The sequence below is a fragment of the Microtus oregoni genome, unplaced genomic scaffold (genome assembly GCF_018167655.1).
Source record: "Microtus oregoni isolate MIOR12 unplaced genomic scaffold, Mior012 000084F_ref0000050, whole genome shotgun sequence".
Classification (NCBI taxonomy): domain Eukaryota; kingdom Metazoa; phylum Chordata; class Mammalia; order Rodentia; family Cricetidae; genus Microtus; species Microtus oregoni.
In genome coordinates this window covers 5260737-5275127 of record NW_024544550.1, presented here as the reverse complement: position 1 = coordinate 5275127, position 14391 = coordinate 5260737, and the positions used below count along the sequence as shown (strand labels likewise).

The 14391-nt window shown below is 39.0% G+C and overlaps 1 protein-coding gene across 1 annotated transcript in view; it reads left to right on the top strand.

The window, feature by feature from the left end:
- The window catches only part of LOC121441921 (oligophrenin-1), a 358753-nt gene that overhangs the window by 121460 nt on the left and 222902 nt on the right, over positions 1-14391 (top strand). Inside the window, exon 4 of the mRNA XM_041643322.1 lies at positions 7540-7601. Within this exon, the coding sequence (XP_041499256.1) occupies positions 7540-7601 (62 nt within the window). The remainder of the gene's footprint in view (positions 1-7539; positions 7602-14391) is intronic.

The window sequence follows — 14391 nt, the reverse complement described above, 5'->3', positions numbered from 1 at the left end:
CACACACCTTTAATCCCAGCACCAGGAGGACAGAGGCAGAGGGATCTCTGTGAGTTCAAGACCACCCTGGGCTGTACTAGATTAATCCAGTCTCAAAGAGAAACAGAGTCAGGCAGTGGTGGCTCACACCTTTAATCCCAGTATTTGGGAGTTACATGCCTTCACTCCCAGCACTAGGGAGGTGAAGACAGGAGTGATATGACTGGGCAGAGAGAGGAAGATAAGGTGGAAGGAGACAGGGCAGTTTGGAGATGTAGTCTGAGGAGTTCTAGACAGGATCGCCCCTTCAGTCGGAGGATTTGGTAGAGGTAAAAGGTCTCCCGAGTAGCTGGCTGCACTGCTTCACTGACCTCTCAGCTTTTATCCCTTATATCTGACTCTGGGTTTTTATTATTAAGAACAATTAAATTTGAACTACACTTACTAAAGCTCTTCTTTTTCTTCCTTTAACTCCAGTGAAGCATTTGCCTGGCTACTTCTCATCAGGTGCTGCAGTTACTCATGCTGTTTCACTAAAAGTGTATCAGTAAGACATGCCTATTTAGTTAGAAATAAACACTGCTTTTGTACTTCAAGCATTTTCAACGTTAGCGAAAAGGACAGACGTAAAACATAAAAGGCGAACATGAGAATGTGCAAAGAGAGAAGAAAACACCATTTGGAGACCAAATGAATGGCCAGAGGCGTGGGAGTTTTGTCTGTTTCTACTGATACCTTGTTTTCTTAAAACTGTCCAATAAGCATTGAGATACAACCCCTTTCTGACAATGTCATCAGCTTTGTGTCCTTGGCCATTCAAGTTCTAATTTCTTCAGGACTAAAAACCACAGCCTGCTGATGGCCGCCTATGATCCCAGTATTGAGAAAGCTAAGGCAGGATTTTTATTGTAGGTCTACAAGTCTGGATTATATAGTGAGTTCAAGGCTAGTCTGAGATACATAGTGAGACCTTGTCATCCAAAATAAAAAGAATGAAACGAGTTAGTTGGAGTAATAGAAATGATTATTAGAACTATGAGACTTTTGGATAATGAATATCTGGAATGCAGATGCTGTCTTCACTTTGCTGGTATTTCTTGCCTCATGCCATATGTCTCAGTAAGATTTTGGAATCTACTTTTAACAAATAAATTTATAGAAGATTTTATAGGTCAGATAGAGAACAATGAACTTCTTTTATAAATATTTTTCATTTGAGACAGCACCTCATTATTTAGAAAGAAAGGAAGTGAAAAAGAAAGGATGGAAGGAAGGAAGGAAGGAAGAAATAGATGACTAATAAACACAACTCATAACTTTTACCTCAAGGTGGATAAGAAATAGTTTATTCTGGATCCAGATAGGAGTGACCACAGCCTGGGAACACAGAATTAGGTTGCTCCAATTTCTGTGTCCCAGTATGGAAGCAGTTTCAGAAAGGTTTTATAGTAATAGAACATAAAGTTATAAATCAAGGTATCTTCATTGGTGGGAGTACTACGTAGGTGGGCTAAATGATGGGATGCTAGACTTGAGTGTCCCTGGCTTTGTGGATGGTTACAGAATGAGTGTTCTGTCTTTACCAATTGATTTCCCCAATGCTCACAAAGCTTTTAGGTCAGATAGAGAGGACTACAATAAATGACCAGGACGAGGGCTAATACTAGTCCAAGATCATTTGGTTCTGAACTTGCCACTGATCTAAACTCTGCACCGTCACCAAAGGTCTCTTCAGTAAATCAGGCTTTCAGAAGGTTCAGTTGAAGGGGCTATTTGTTTCTGGGAGCTTTTGCTGGCATAGCTAACACTGACCTCAAAGTCGCAATCCTATCTCCCCAGTGATAGTAGCCTGTGTCACCATTCCCAGATGGGGTCTTCTTGACTCAGCAACTTAACTTTGAATTAATTCAGAAATTATTGAATACCTTATTAATTGAAAGTAAGGTTCAAGAGCCTCGTGTGATAAATGCATGCCTATAATACTGAACTTGGGATATGGAGGCAGGAGATCAAGAGTTGAAGGCTATCCTTGTCTACGTAGTGAGTTCAAGGCCTGCATAGGATACAGGAGAGCTCTCCTCTTCAAGAGAAAAGAGGGATCAAGCTGGATATGGTAATACATGCTTGTAATCCGAGTACTTGGCAGATTGTGACAGAATTACATCAAATTTTAGGACACCCTGGGCTTCAGAGTGAGATTTTTTTTTTTCAAAAGCACAAAACCAAACAAATCATAAAAGGGAAGTAGGGCTTGGGCAGAGGATGTAGCTCACTTGGGGTAGAGTGCTTGCGTAGAATGTATAAAACCTAGGTTCAGAGTGATCTTTTAAAACTCTGATCGCATTGCCTCAGTAGCACCTGATGGAGACGTCACCCTCAAAATACAATCTTCTCAAAAGCAGCGAATGCACTGGGAACCATTTGCATCATCAACTTTTTATTCACACAGAATTTCATCCAAATGAATACTGCAACAAATAGAGCATGGCTACTTTAAAAAATGGGTTAATATTTGAAGCAGCAATGAACTTTGTGGCATTTTATCTTGGTGTGTGTTCCTACTGATGTAAAAAAAATGATCTGCGGTAACTTTGTAAACTAATTGCATAATCCTAGCACATGTGAAAACCACTATTTTTTGAAGCCATTTGAGAAAGAAGAATGATTTTTCAATTTCCCCAGTTCTGGGAATTATGACTTCTACAGCTTGTCTTATTTGAAATGACTCATAGCTTGATTGTTTCAAAGTTTTTTTTCAGAGTATTTTAAAAATAAAATTGGGTGGGTAGGGAGGTTGGGAGGGTCAGGGAAGAATTGGGGGAGGGAAGAAACATGGTCAAAATATATTTTACCAACTTTTAATGCACATAAAAAGAAAATACTCAATGGTAGTTGTTTAGAACTCCAGTTACTGCAGGCAGTAGAAAGACTAAAACAGCAAGCAAATCCTGGACAGCACTCATAAAAGGTAAAAGAAGAATAAGCACCTTTGAGAGCTCTGAAAAGCTCTGGGCCATGCACGTATATAGAGCTTTGGACATGCTCACTGTTTGTATTTATCTAAAAAAGATCTGAGAAAGCCCTGTTCCCCAACTTTTAGATGACTTGAGTATTTGGGCAAGCAGCAAGTGGAGGCTGGAATAGAATTGTAAATTGCCTAGCTAAATATTGAAGGCACACCCTCAAATACATACATAACAGTTCAACAAAGACTATCTTAGTTAGGATTTCTGTTGCTGTGAAGAGACATCACAACCATGGCAACTCTTAACAAGGAATGCATTTAATTGGGTCCAACAGAGGTTTATTCCATTATTGTCATGACAGGAAGCATGGCAGTGTGTAGGCAGACATTGTGCTGGAAAAGGAGTCCAGAGTTCTACATCTGTCTGGATTGGCAGGCAGCAGGAAGAGAGAGTAAGCCACTGTCCCTGGCTTGAGATTCTGAAACCTTAAAGCCCACCCTCAGTTGACACTTCCTCCAAGGCCACACCTACTCCAAAAAGGCCACACTTTCTAATAATGCTGCTCCCTTTAGGGGGGTAATTTTCATTCAGATCCGCCATATTCCACTCCCTGGCCCCCAAAGACTTGAGCCCATAGCATAATACAAAATGGATTAAATCCAACTTCAAAGATCTCCATAGTCTATAACAGTATCAGCACTATTTAAGATTCCAAAGTTCAAAGTCTCTTGTGAGACTCTTGCAATCTCCTAATTGTAATCCCCTGTAAAGTCAAAATGGCTGAAAGACACTTAAGAAAATGTTCAACATCCTTAGTCATCAGAGAAATGCAAATCAAAACAACTTTGAGATTCCATGTTAGACCTATAAGAATGGCCAAGATCAAAAACATTGATGCCAACTTATACTGGAAAGGTTGTGGGGAAAAGGGAACACTTCTGTATTGCTGGTGGGAATGCAAGCTAGTACAGCCCCTTTGGATGTCAGTGTGGCGATTTCTCAGAAATTTAGGAAACAACCTTCCTCAAGACCCAGCAATACCACTTTTGGATATATACCCAAAGGATGCTCAATCGTGCCACAATGACATGTGCTCCACTATGTTCATAGCAGCATTGTTTGTCATAGCCAGAACCTGGAAACAACCTAAATGCCTCTTGACTGAAGAATGGATAAGGAAAATGTGGTACATTTACACAATGGAGTACTACACAGCAGAAAAAATGACATCTTGAATTTTGCAGGAAATTGGATGGAGCTAGAAAACATTATTTTGAGTGAAGTAACCCAGACACAGAAAGACAATTATCACATGTACTCAATCATAGGTGGTTTTTAAACATAAAGCAAAGAAAGCAAGCCTACAAACAACAATCCCAGAGAACTTAGATAATAAGGAGGACACTAAGAGAGACTTACATAGCTCTAATCTACATGGGAAGTAGAAAAAGACAAGATCTCCTGAGTAATTTGGGAGCATGGGGACCTTGGGTGAGGGTTGAAGGGGGAAGGGGAGAGGCATGGATGGGAGCAGAGAAAAATGTAGAGCTCAATAAAAATCAATAAAAAACACAAAAAATAAAAATAAAAAAGCTAATCGCATACTAACATATAATGGCACAAGACATACATTACCATTCCAAAACTTAGGAAAGGGAGCATGGTGAGGAAATACTGGACCAAAGAAAGACTGAAAACCAGCTGGTTAAGCACCAAACTCTGTATGTTCATGTGTGACAATAAGTGCTCTTCAAATTTCCAACTCCTTTCACCTTTGTTAACACAGCAATACGCTTTCTCTTGGGCTGATTACATTCCCTATTGGCAGCTCTTTTCAGCAAGTATCCCAAGGCTCTGGCTTCTTCAACATCTCGAGATCTCCAAGGCAATCCAGTCTTCACCTTTATACCTTCAGGAAATGACTTCTCTGGTCTTCATGCAGGGATACCCCTGACACATGCCTGATTTCAACAATTTTTTTTTTAAGCCATGGAGGAAGATTCCATGGTTCCTTTGTATTCTTGACTCTAAAACTAGAACCACTTGGCCAAAGCTGCCAAGTTCTGCTGCTTTCTAGGGCTAGAACATGGGCCCCTCATTCAAATACATTTCCATCAGCTTTATGTTGTCAGTGGTGTCATTCATTGCCTAATCTTGGCTGTCATGGAACTTGCTCTGTAGGCCTAGGCTGGCCTTGAACTCAGAGACCTGTCAGATTCCATCTTCCAAGTGCTGGGACTACTACCACACCTGGCCCTAAGATTTTCTTAAATTCCCTTCCGCAAGTTGGAAACTTAACTGGGTGGAGTCTTCCTCTGAGGTCACCACTGTCTTTGTTCCATTTAGCATTAGGTTTTGATTTAATTTGTTTATAATTCCTGGTGCCCTATTTTTTTCTCAAACTGTACATCTTGTATTTTTCATTGTATAGCTTCCTCCTTTTCATTACAGATTTTCATAAGCATGGCCGTTAATAACCAATCAACACAGTTAAAACTAGGCTATCTGAAAATTCGCTCTGTCAAAGCTCTTAATCCATAACTCTTCAATTTATCCTCAGGCAATTTTTCTGCACAAGGGAAGACAGCAGCTACATTTTTTGCCAAACTATCACAAGAATGATGTCTAGGTCACATGCTAATATTCTTCTCCTCTGAAAGCTCTTCTGGATCCCCACTCTTAAATCACCCCACTGTCTTCTATGCTCCTATTAGCATGGCCATTAAGCCTTGCTTAGTATCCCAAATTATTTCATATTACTCCAAGCAAAAATATGGACAGGTGAATCACAGCAATACTCAAGTCCCTGATACCAACTTTTCTTAGGGTTTCTATTGCTGCATTGAAACACCATGACCAAAAAGCAAGAAGAGGAGGAAAGGGTTTATTTGGCTTATACTTTTATATTGCTGTTCATCATTGAAGGAAATCAGGATGAGAATCCCAACAGGGCAGCTACCTGGAGGGAGGAGCTAATATAGAAGTCATAGAGGAGTGCTGCTTACTGGCTTGCTCCCCATGGCTTTCTTAGCCTGCTTTCGTATAGAACCCAGGACTACCAGCCCAGGGGTGGAACCACCCATGGTGATCTGGGCCCTCCCACAACAGTCACCTATAAAGAAAATGCCTTAAAGTAGGATCTTATGGGAGCATTTTCCCAATTGATGGCTAGGTTCCATAACGAGTGTCCATATGGGGAGTTAACAACTGTTTCTAAGTCCTGTTCCAGGGGACCTGGTGTCCTCTTTTGTCCTCCACTCCAGAAGTGCTGAGGATATTCTTTTCAAGCATATATGGTATATTTTTAAAGTGACTGTATAATAAATCAGAAAATAGGCTTCAATAAATGTGATCACAGTAGATTAGCTACCAATAACAGCAAGTTTTGAAATCTACAACTTTGTGAAAATTAAATGACGCATTCTGAAATAGTCAATATATTTTGGAAGGAATCTATCTTTTGTTTAAAAAGCACTAATTTAGGGGCTTGATATAATAGAAATCCTGTCTATCACTCAAGAGCTTTAGTGAGGCTAGCTCCAGCTATATAGTGAGAAACTGACTAGCTAACTAACTAACCAAATAAATAAATATCTGGACACATTTGTTTGCCCAGGCTTCCATATGTTTTGAGAATGTACTTAATGCTTGTAGTGGGGAGTTGGGGAATTTGAAGACACAAGAAAAATTTATTTCTCTTGTGTGTATGGAGAAATTGAAATCCAGGACAGAGAATTGAATGGCTAGCACACTGCCAGTAAGTGGGAGAGTTGACTGCAGAAGGGGAGATATGTTAGTGTTATCTACTTTGTATGCATACTCCACATTCACAACATAATTTCTTTCCTATAAAGAATGAAACACTAAAGTAGATATGATCATGCCTGTTGATAAGTAAGGCAGCTGAAGCTCAGAGGAGTCAAGTCATTTACACAAAGCTACTCAGGAAGAAAATGATGGGAAAAAGGCTTCCAATCCAGGCCTTCTTCCCTCTAGACTTTGTGTTTCTTCTCTTTCTCTGTATTGTTTACTGAACTAAAATTCTTATTATCTAATGCTCTATCTGATTTTTTTTTCTAATCTAGAAGTTAGTTCCTTGCTTGTCTGTGGTCCTGTAAAATTTGTCCTCAGGTAATTCGTAAAAATAATTGACAGAATGCAAGGAGATAGATTTAGGGCTAAGATTAAGGAACTTTCATATCTTTTTTTTTTTGGTGACAGATTAAGATCCTGTAGCTCAGCTCAGGTTGACCTGATCTCACTGTGTAGCCTAGTATCACCTTGAGGTATAATCCAAACAGTCTTGTTTGTCCATACAATTAGAGAAGCCCCAGACATTTTTAAGTGTGATAAAGTGGATTAAATACAATGTTAGTTGTGAAATATCTCTTTAGCAAAAAAGGAAAGAAAAAGAAAAGAAATAATAGTCAGTGGGTACTTAACCTCTCCTTCTGTTTACCTTAGGTTTCATGTCATTCTCTAGTGGCTCTGTGAGATTAAGGCACTGGTCTCTACTTCAAGTTGCATAAATCTTTGCCTGCTCATCAATATGCACCATTACTAATTTAATTTATTTTTTATTCTCTCTTCTTAGCGGAATCATTCAAGGAATTTGCTGAATTGCTCAATGAAGTAGAAAATGAGAGGATGATGATGGTAGGTCACTGTATTAGTAAGGGTTCTATAAAGGAACAGAACCAATTGGGTAAGTATATATTTAAAGGGAATGTATTAGATTAACTTCTGCTATATGGGACATCTAGTTCAGCAATGGCTCTGTTCACATCAGAGAGGCTGGAAACCTAGTAGCTGTTCAGTCACTGAGGCTAGATATATATTGCATTGAGAGTTTCTAGTCTTCAGTCCATGTTGGAAGGCCAAGAACCTGGGTTCTACTATCACCAAAGGATGGCAGGCACAACAACAACAGGGTAGATGTGTTCAATCTGAGTCATGGCACCAATGTAATGGTAAAAGTAAAATGCTGCAGATACCAATGGCTGCAGTGGGCAGCAGGTCCCGAGAGCAGCCAGTCCCAGGCAGGGATGGCACAGTTCTCCAAGTGATTGCAGTAGGCCACAAGGGGCAGCGAGTCCCATGAGGAGAGACAGATGAATGGGCATGCCACGAGACCACACTGCAGGTCTCCGAAGGCGGCTTGTCCCAGGCAGGGAGCCACACAGCAGGCAAGAGACAGACAGATAAACATACCATACAGAGTGAGGTTGGATATTTATTTAGTGGGTTATGGAAGGGAAGGAGAGAAAGTAGAAGAGGAGAGAGAGAGAGAGAGAGAGAGAGAGAGAGAGAGGGAGGGAGGGAGGGAGGGAGGGAAGGAGGAGAGAGAGAGAGAGAGAGAGAGAGAGAGAGAGAGAGAGAGAGAGAGAGAGAGAGAGAGAGAGAGAGAAATAGAAGGGGGAAGGGGAGAAGTGGGGAGAAACAGAAGCTGCCTATTTGAAAGGGAGATGGAAAAGGAAGGACTCAGGCTGGAAACTGAAGATCAGTTTACCTGGGCAGACAGGGAGGGAGTAGGCATTCCTTGTCTTTTTAAAGGGACAGAGCAGACCATTACATTCACTAGCAGTTAATTGACTGTGAACAGCCTTTCGCCAAGACTTCTTTATAACCGGGTCACCACTTTGGGAGATTATCTTCCTCTGTTCAATTAATCCTTCTACAAAACATTGTCAGAGATGTACCCAGAGTTGTTTTCTTATTGGATCCCACGTCCAGTGAAGTAGACAAGTGTGTTTTGCAGAACAGAACTATATTATTGAAGCTCAATTTATCATTTTTTCTTTTAAAATAATTTTTCTGTATATGGCTGTTTTGTCTACATGTATGTTTGTGTTTCATATGAGTGCCTGATACCTGTAGAGGCCAGAAGAGAAATTCCCTGGAATTGAATTTACATATGGTTGTAAGTCAGCACATATGTGCTGGGAACTGAACTGGGGTCCTTTGGAAGATCAGTCAATGCTCTTAACTGAATTTACATATGGTTGTAAGTCAGCACATATGTGCTGGGAATTGAACTGGGGTCCTTTGGAAGATTAGTCAATGCTCTTAACTGTGTTTTTTCTTCATAGATCTTGCTTTTGGAGTCTAAAAAAGTCACCATGAAATGTAAGGTCATCTAACTTATTCTGAAATTTCTTAGGCGTTTGGTACATTTAGGTCTGTGATCCATTTTTAGATAATTTTGGAAGGCTTAAAAATCTTTAGTTTAATTTTTTAATATGTGCGCATCCAGTGGTCCCCTTTTCTTCACCACAACTTCAGTATTTGTTGTTGGTTGTTTTGTTTATCTTTAGCATTCTGACTAGGGTAAGGTGAAATTGAAGTTGTTGTCATTTGTATTTCCCTAGTTGCTGGGTATGATGACCATCCCAGGATCATTTTGTTTGAATGGGTCATTTGTGGTTTTCATGCTTTCTTTTTTTTTGAATTCTTAATATAGTCTGGATATTAATCCTACATCAGATATACAGATGGCAAAGATTCTTTTCAGTCTATTTTGTGGGCCTCCTCTTCATGCAGAAGCAGAAGCTTTTGCTTTTTAAAGTCCAGCTTGTCAATTGTTGGCCTTAATTCTTGGACAAATGGATCCTTTCAGGAAATCTTTCCTAGACCTTTATGATATCAATACTATCTGCATTCTCTTCTAGCAGTTCCAATCTTTGAGGATTAGGTCTTTGATCCATTTGGAGTTAGTTTTTGTGAAAGATGACAGATACAGATCTAATTTCATTCTCCTTCTTGTGTAATTCCAGGTTTTCCAGTATCATTTGTTGAAGATGTTTTCTTTTTTCCAGTGTGTTTTTGGCACCTTTGTCAAATATTAAATTGCTGACATTATCTATACTCATGTTTGGGTCTTCAATTTTTTTCCATTGGTCTATATGTTTGTTTTGGCCAGCACCATAAGTCCTTTTATTATTATGGTTCTGTAGTATATTTTGGGATCTGAAATGGCAATTTCTCCAGCATTGTTTGTTTTGCTAAGGATTGTTCTGATTATATGGGGTCTTTTGTGGTTTCATATTAATTTCAAAGATAGCTTTTTCTATTTCTGTTACAAATAATATGGGGATTTTGATTGGGATTGCATAGAATCTGTAAATGGCTTTTGGTAAAATGGTTATTTTTCACAATACTAATCTACCTATCTATGAATATGGGGTGCTTTCTCATTTTCTAGTGTCATTCTCTATCTTTTTCTTCAGAAATGTAAAGTTTTCATTGGAAAGGAACTTCAGCTCCATGGTTAGGTTTATTCCTAGATAGTTTATTTCTGTTGAGGCTATTGTGAATGGTATTGTGTCTCATGGTCTTCTCTGTATTTTATTGGTATTGTATAGAAAAGGTATTGATTTTTGCAAGCTGATTTTGTGTTCTATCAATCTTGTTGAATTTGTTATCATTTCTTGAAGTTTTCTGGTAGAATTTTGGCATATCTAATCTATACTATTGTATCATCTGAAAAGGGCAATATTATGGCTCCTTTTACTATTTGTATACTTTTAATTTCTTTTTAACTTGCCTTGTTAGAGCAATTTATTTTGGGGGACCAAGGAAAGGGTTTATTTCGCTATCGTATTTTGAATCACAATCGACCAAGGAAAGTCAAGGCAGGAATTCAAACCAGGTGAGCAACTGGAGGCAGGAACCGATGCAGAATCCATGGAAGAGTTCTCTTTATTGGCTTGCTTAGCCTTAATTTTTCAATTAATTTTAAAATTTTTGAGATAATAGTTACAACATTTCTCCATTCCTTTCATCCCTCCAAATCTTTCCATATATCCCCCAATTGCTCCCTTTTAAATTCATGACTTTTAATGCATATATGAATTATATTAATATATATATATATGAATATATATTCATAAGTGCAACCTGCTTAGTTTATATAATGTTACGTGCATGTCTATTGTCAGGGATGACCATTGGTTCAACTTAGTGTGCTCTTTTCCTGGAGAAGACTAATTCTCTTGTTCCTTAATTACCAGTAGTTCTTTGTCTAGGACTGAGGAATTATGGACTTTCCCCCAGGACTATTTCTTAAAAGATTATCTTTCCTCAATGCAAATGCTTCCCTTTTTCTTTCCTCTATTTCTGTTTCTTGTATGAATTCTTTTACTTTTCTCCATTTCCATATTGTGTTCATTGCTATAATTTTGTAGTAAGCCTTGAAATAAGGTATAAACTGTAGAGTCAGTTTGTTAGTATCCACAAAGTAAGTTACTAACATTTTTTATTGGGATAACACTGAATCTCTAGATCCAGCTGTGGAAGCTGTTATCTTAAAAATAATGGCTGTTTGTGTCTGGGAATGTGGGTCATTGTTCTGTTTACTACTCTTATTTGTATTTCATCAGTGTTTTATAACTTATTTATGAAGGTCTTTCATGTATATTTCTAGGTTTGTACCTAAGATTTTTTTTAATTTTTGGATTCTAATCATTTTAATGGTTTTGAATATAATCTTGACCTGAATGTGGTAATACAAACAAGTCTGTACTCCCAGATTCCAGGAAAGAAGTTTGAAGCAGGAAGATCAGAAATTCAAGGGAATATTTGGCTTCATGGAGAATTCTAGGCCAGTTTGTGGTACATGAAATCCCTTTTAAAACAAAACAAAACAAAAGCAACAACAAAAACAACCAAAAAAAGTCATCCTTCAACAAGAGACAATGTTTTTATGTGGTCTCTAGATCAGCACCATCCATATTTATTGGGACATTATTCATGGCCCCAACCCAGACCTAGTTGGTACCCAAATCTGGAACTAGTGATTGAACAATTTTTATTTTAAGTATTGGTCCGTGTTAAAGTAAGAACTTTTTATAGGATGGCACAATGGTTTTTTTTTGTCCCCATCTTTACTGAGATGACTTGTTATCGGCATCCTAGTTTTGTTAAACAGAAGTTCCGTTTAAAAGTTTTTCTCATCCCACTCTAAGAAGATAGTGGTCCTAGCTTTTCAGAGTAGTACTACTATTTTCTCGGCTCCTAGACAAGTGTGGTTGAAGATAGGCTTTGAGGGTAGGAGATTTAGTATTTGATTCTGACTCAGCCCCTAGCTCACTTTTTGACTTTGTACTAATCAGTTATTGTCTCGTAAAGTAAGGAAAATAATCGCCAGTCCTGTTATTATGAAGCACCCTACATGACATGATGGTACAAGAATGTTTTATAAAGGCAAAACACATTTATTATATAAAAAATTGTTTTTAGTAGTCTCTGGTTGCTCATGAGAAATAGCAGGAATTTTCCGAGTTCATGAAATTTGCTTCTAAAGATAATAAGGGGAGAAAGGCATGAGTGCCTTCATTTAAGCCTCATAGATGGCCTACTTGCTCAGACCAAGTTCATTGGGTATTCTCTTCTGTCAGAGCTTCCCTGACCCTCTCTTCATGTTGTTCTTAGAGGCGTTTACCTCTAGCTTATTCAGCTGCTACCAGGAAGAAACCTCAGCTGCCTTTCTCCACTGTACTTCGTCTCTTTTATTTACTTGAGAGCAAAGCTCTCCATTACTGGGACAGAAATCATCTTCTGAGATGTCGTTTTCCTTCTCCTTCTTCCTGGTTCTTTGTCACACATTTATGTTGAACAGTTTGTCATTCTTTCTAAAATTAGAATCCCAAGTGGATTTATGATGACAAGCAATAAGGAAGTTCAGGGTCTGGGACCATGGCCATGGTCCTGGCCTGGTCATCTCCATAAACGAATGTAGATTGTGGCAGGAACTGTGGGGAGAGAAAAGGTGGAGTATCCCAGCTGTGATGGTCTTCAGAGTCGTGTCTCGGGAGTGGTGTTTAAGCGTCTGGGTTGCAGACTTCCTGTATTTGAGGAAACCTGTCTGTCTGCTTTTCTAACTGAGAAGGGAGTTTTGTTCGTGATGTGCAAAGTCTCTGAGGAATGACAGAAATAACATTTAGAGGCCCACACCATTACAAACAGTACATTCCTGAAGCCAGTTTGATAGCTTGTTTATTACCAACGGTTCCAGAGCAATCCTGTGGTATTAGAGTGGAGACCATCTCTATTTAGCGCGACATTGTTAAGCTTTAATTTTGTCTTTATTCTGTAGGAAGCTGATTCTCTAAACTCTTACTGAGTAAAGGCTGGGGTGTCTCATGGTTAGGTTCCCATCAAGATACAGGGTTGTTGTTGGCATTTTTCACAGAGAACTCACAAAAATGAATGCAGTGGACAGAAAGGTGATTAAACACAAAGATTTCTTTTTTTTAAACTAATTTATTTATTTATTTTTATTTTATGTGTGTTGGTGTGAAGATGTCAGATACCTTGGAACAAGATTCTCAGAAAGTTTTGAACTGGCATGTGGGTGCTAGGAACTGAATCTGGGTCCTCTGGAAGAGCAGTCAGTGTTCTTAACCACTGAGCCATCTCTCCAGCCTGACGAAGCTTTCTTAAAAGGGATTCTTTCGGTGGTTGCTGAATGTCTAAGAAATTTAAGGTTAAACAATACAAGAAGAAAAGGAACGAGGGTTCAGCATGTTTTGTCCCCATATCTCCAGCTTTGTTCTAGCAGAAAATAGTATTCTAACAACTGGGTAGCAAGGTTCACGGTATCAGTTTGTGTTCGGTGAGACTGAGCAACATCACCAGTTCAGTTAAGGGAAGGCTCTAGAGTGCCTCATTCAGTGAAGCACCTGCAGATAAATAATTTGCTTGGACATCTGTTAAGAGTTGCGTGTACACTTGCTTGTTCAGGACAGTCTTCCTGTGAACATGAAAAACTAGAAACTGTGCCATCCTGGGGCCATCTGAATATGAAAGCCCAGTTGGGCATCCATACAAACAATTGCTGTGTGACACTCTTTACGAGTGGCATGTTTACTTCCTGTTCAAAGTCAAACTTCCTCCATGTTTCAGACCGTCACATTTTACATGTTATTTATGTGACATTGGTGCCGGTTTTTAAAAAATCATCTATTGTTTCCTAACAGCCTATTCTAAAACCTAATGGCTTACAGTAAAATGATTTAATTATTGGCAGTTGGTTTGTGGATCAGGTTTTAGGTAGAGAGCATTGAATATTTCTTCTTCTCCATGTAGTAATACTTGCTGAACACAGGGCTTGTTATAGTGCTTCTAAGTGGTGCTCCTGACAGGCTGGAGAGGCTGGGTTCGGCTGGTAAGAGATATTGACCAGAAGAATGTCTGCATTGGGTCTCTCTGGCTTTCAGTCTCAGGGCCATTCCACTTCTTTTTGTCTTCCATGAGGAGTGTGCAGACTCAGATCTTCAAGAGAACTGAGCAGTCTCTGATGGAAAATTATGACTTAAACTTAGTGTCTCCCTTAGTGCTACCTCCAGTTGATTGGTTCAAAACAATAACAAGCCCCCTCACATTCAACGTGGGGAGCTCAGGTCTCAGTTTTCAGTGGTAGGCATGTTTTCAAAAGTAAAGTCATGTT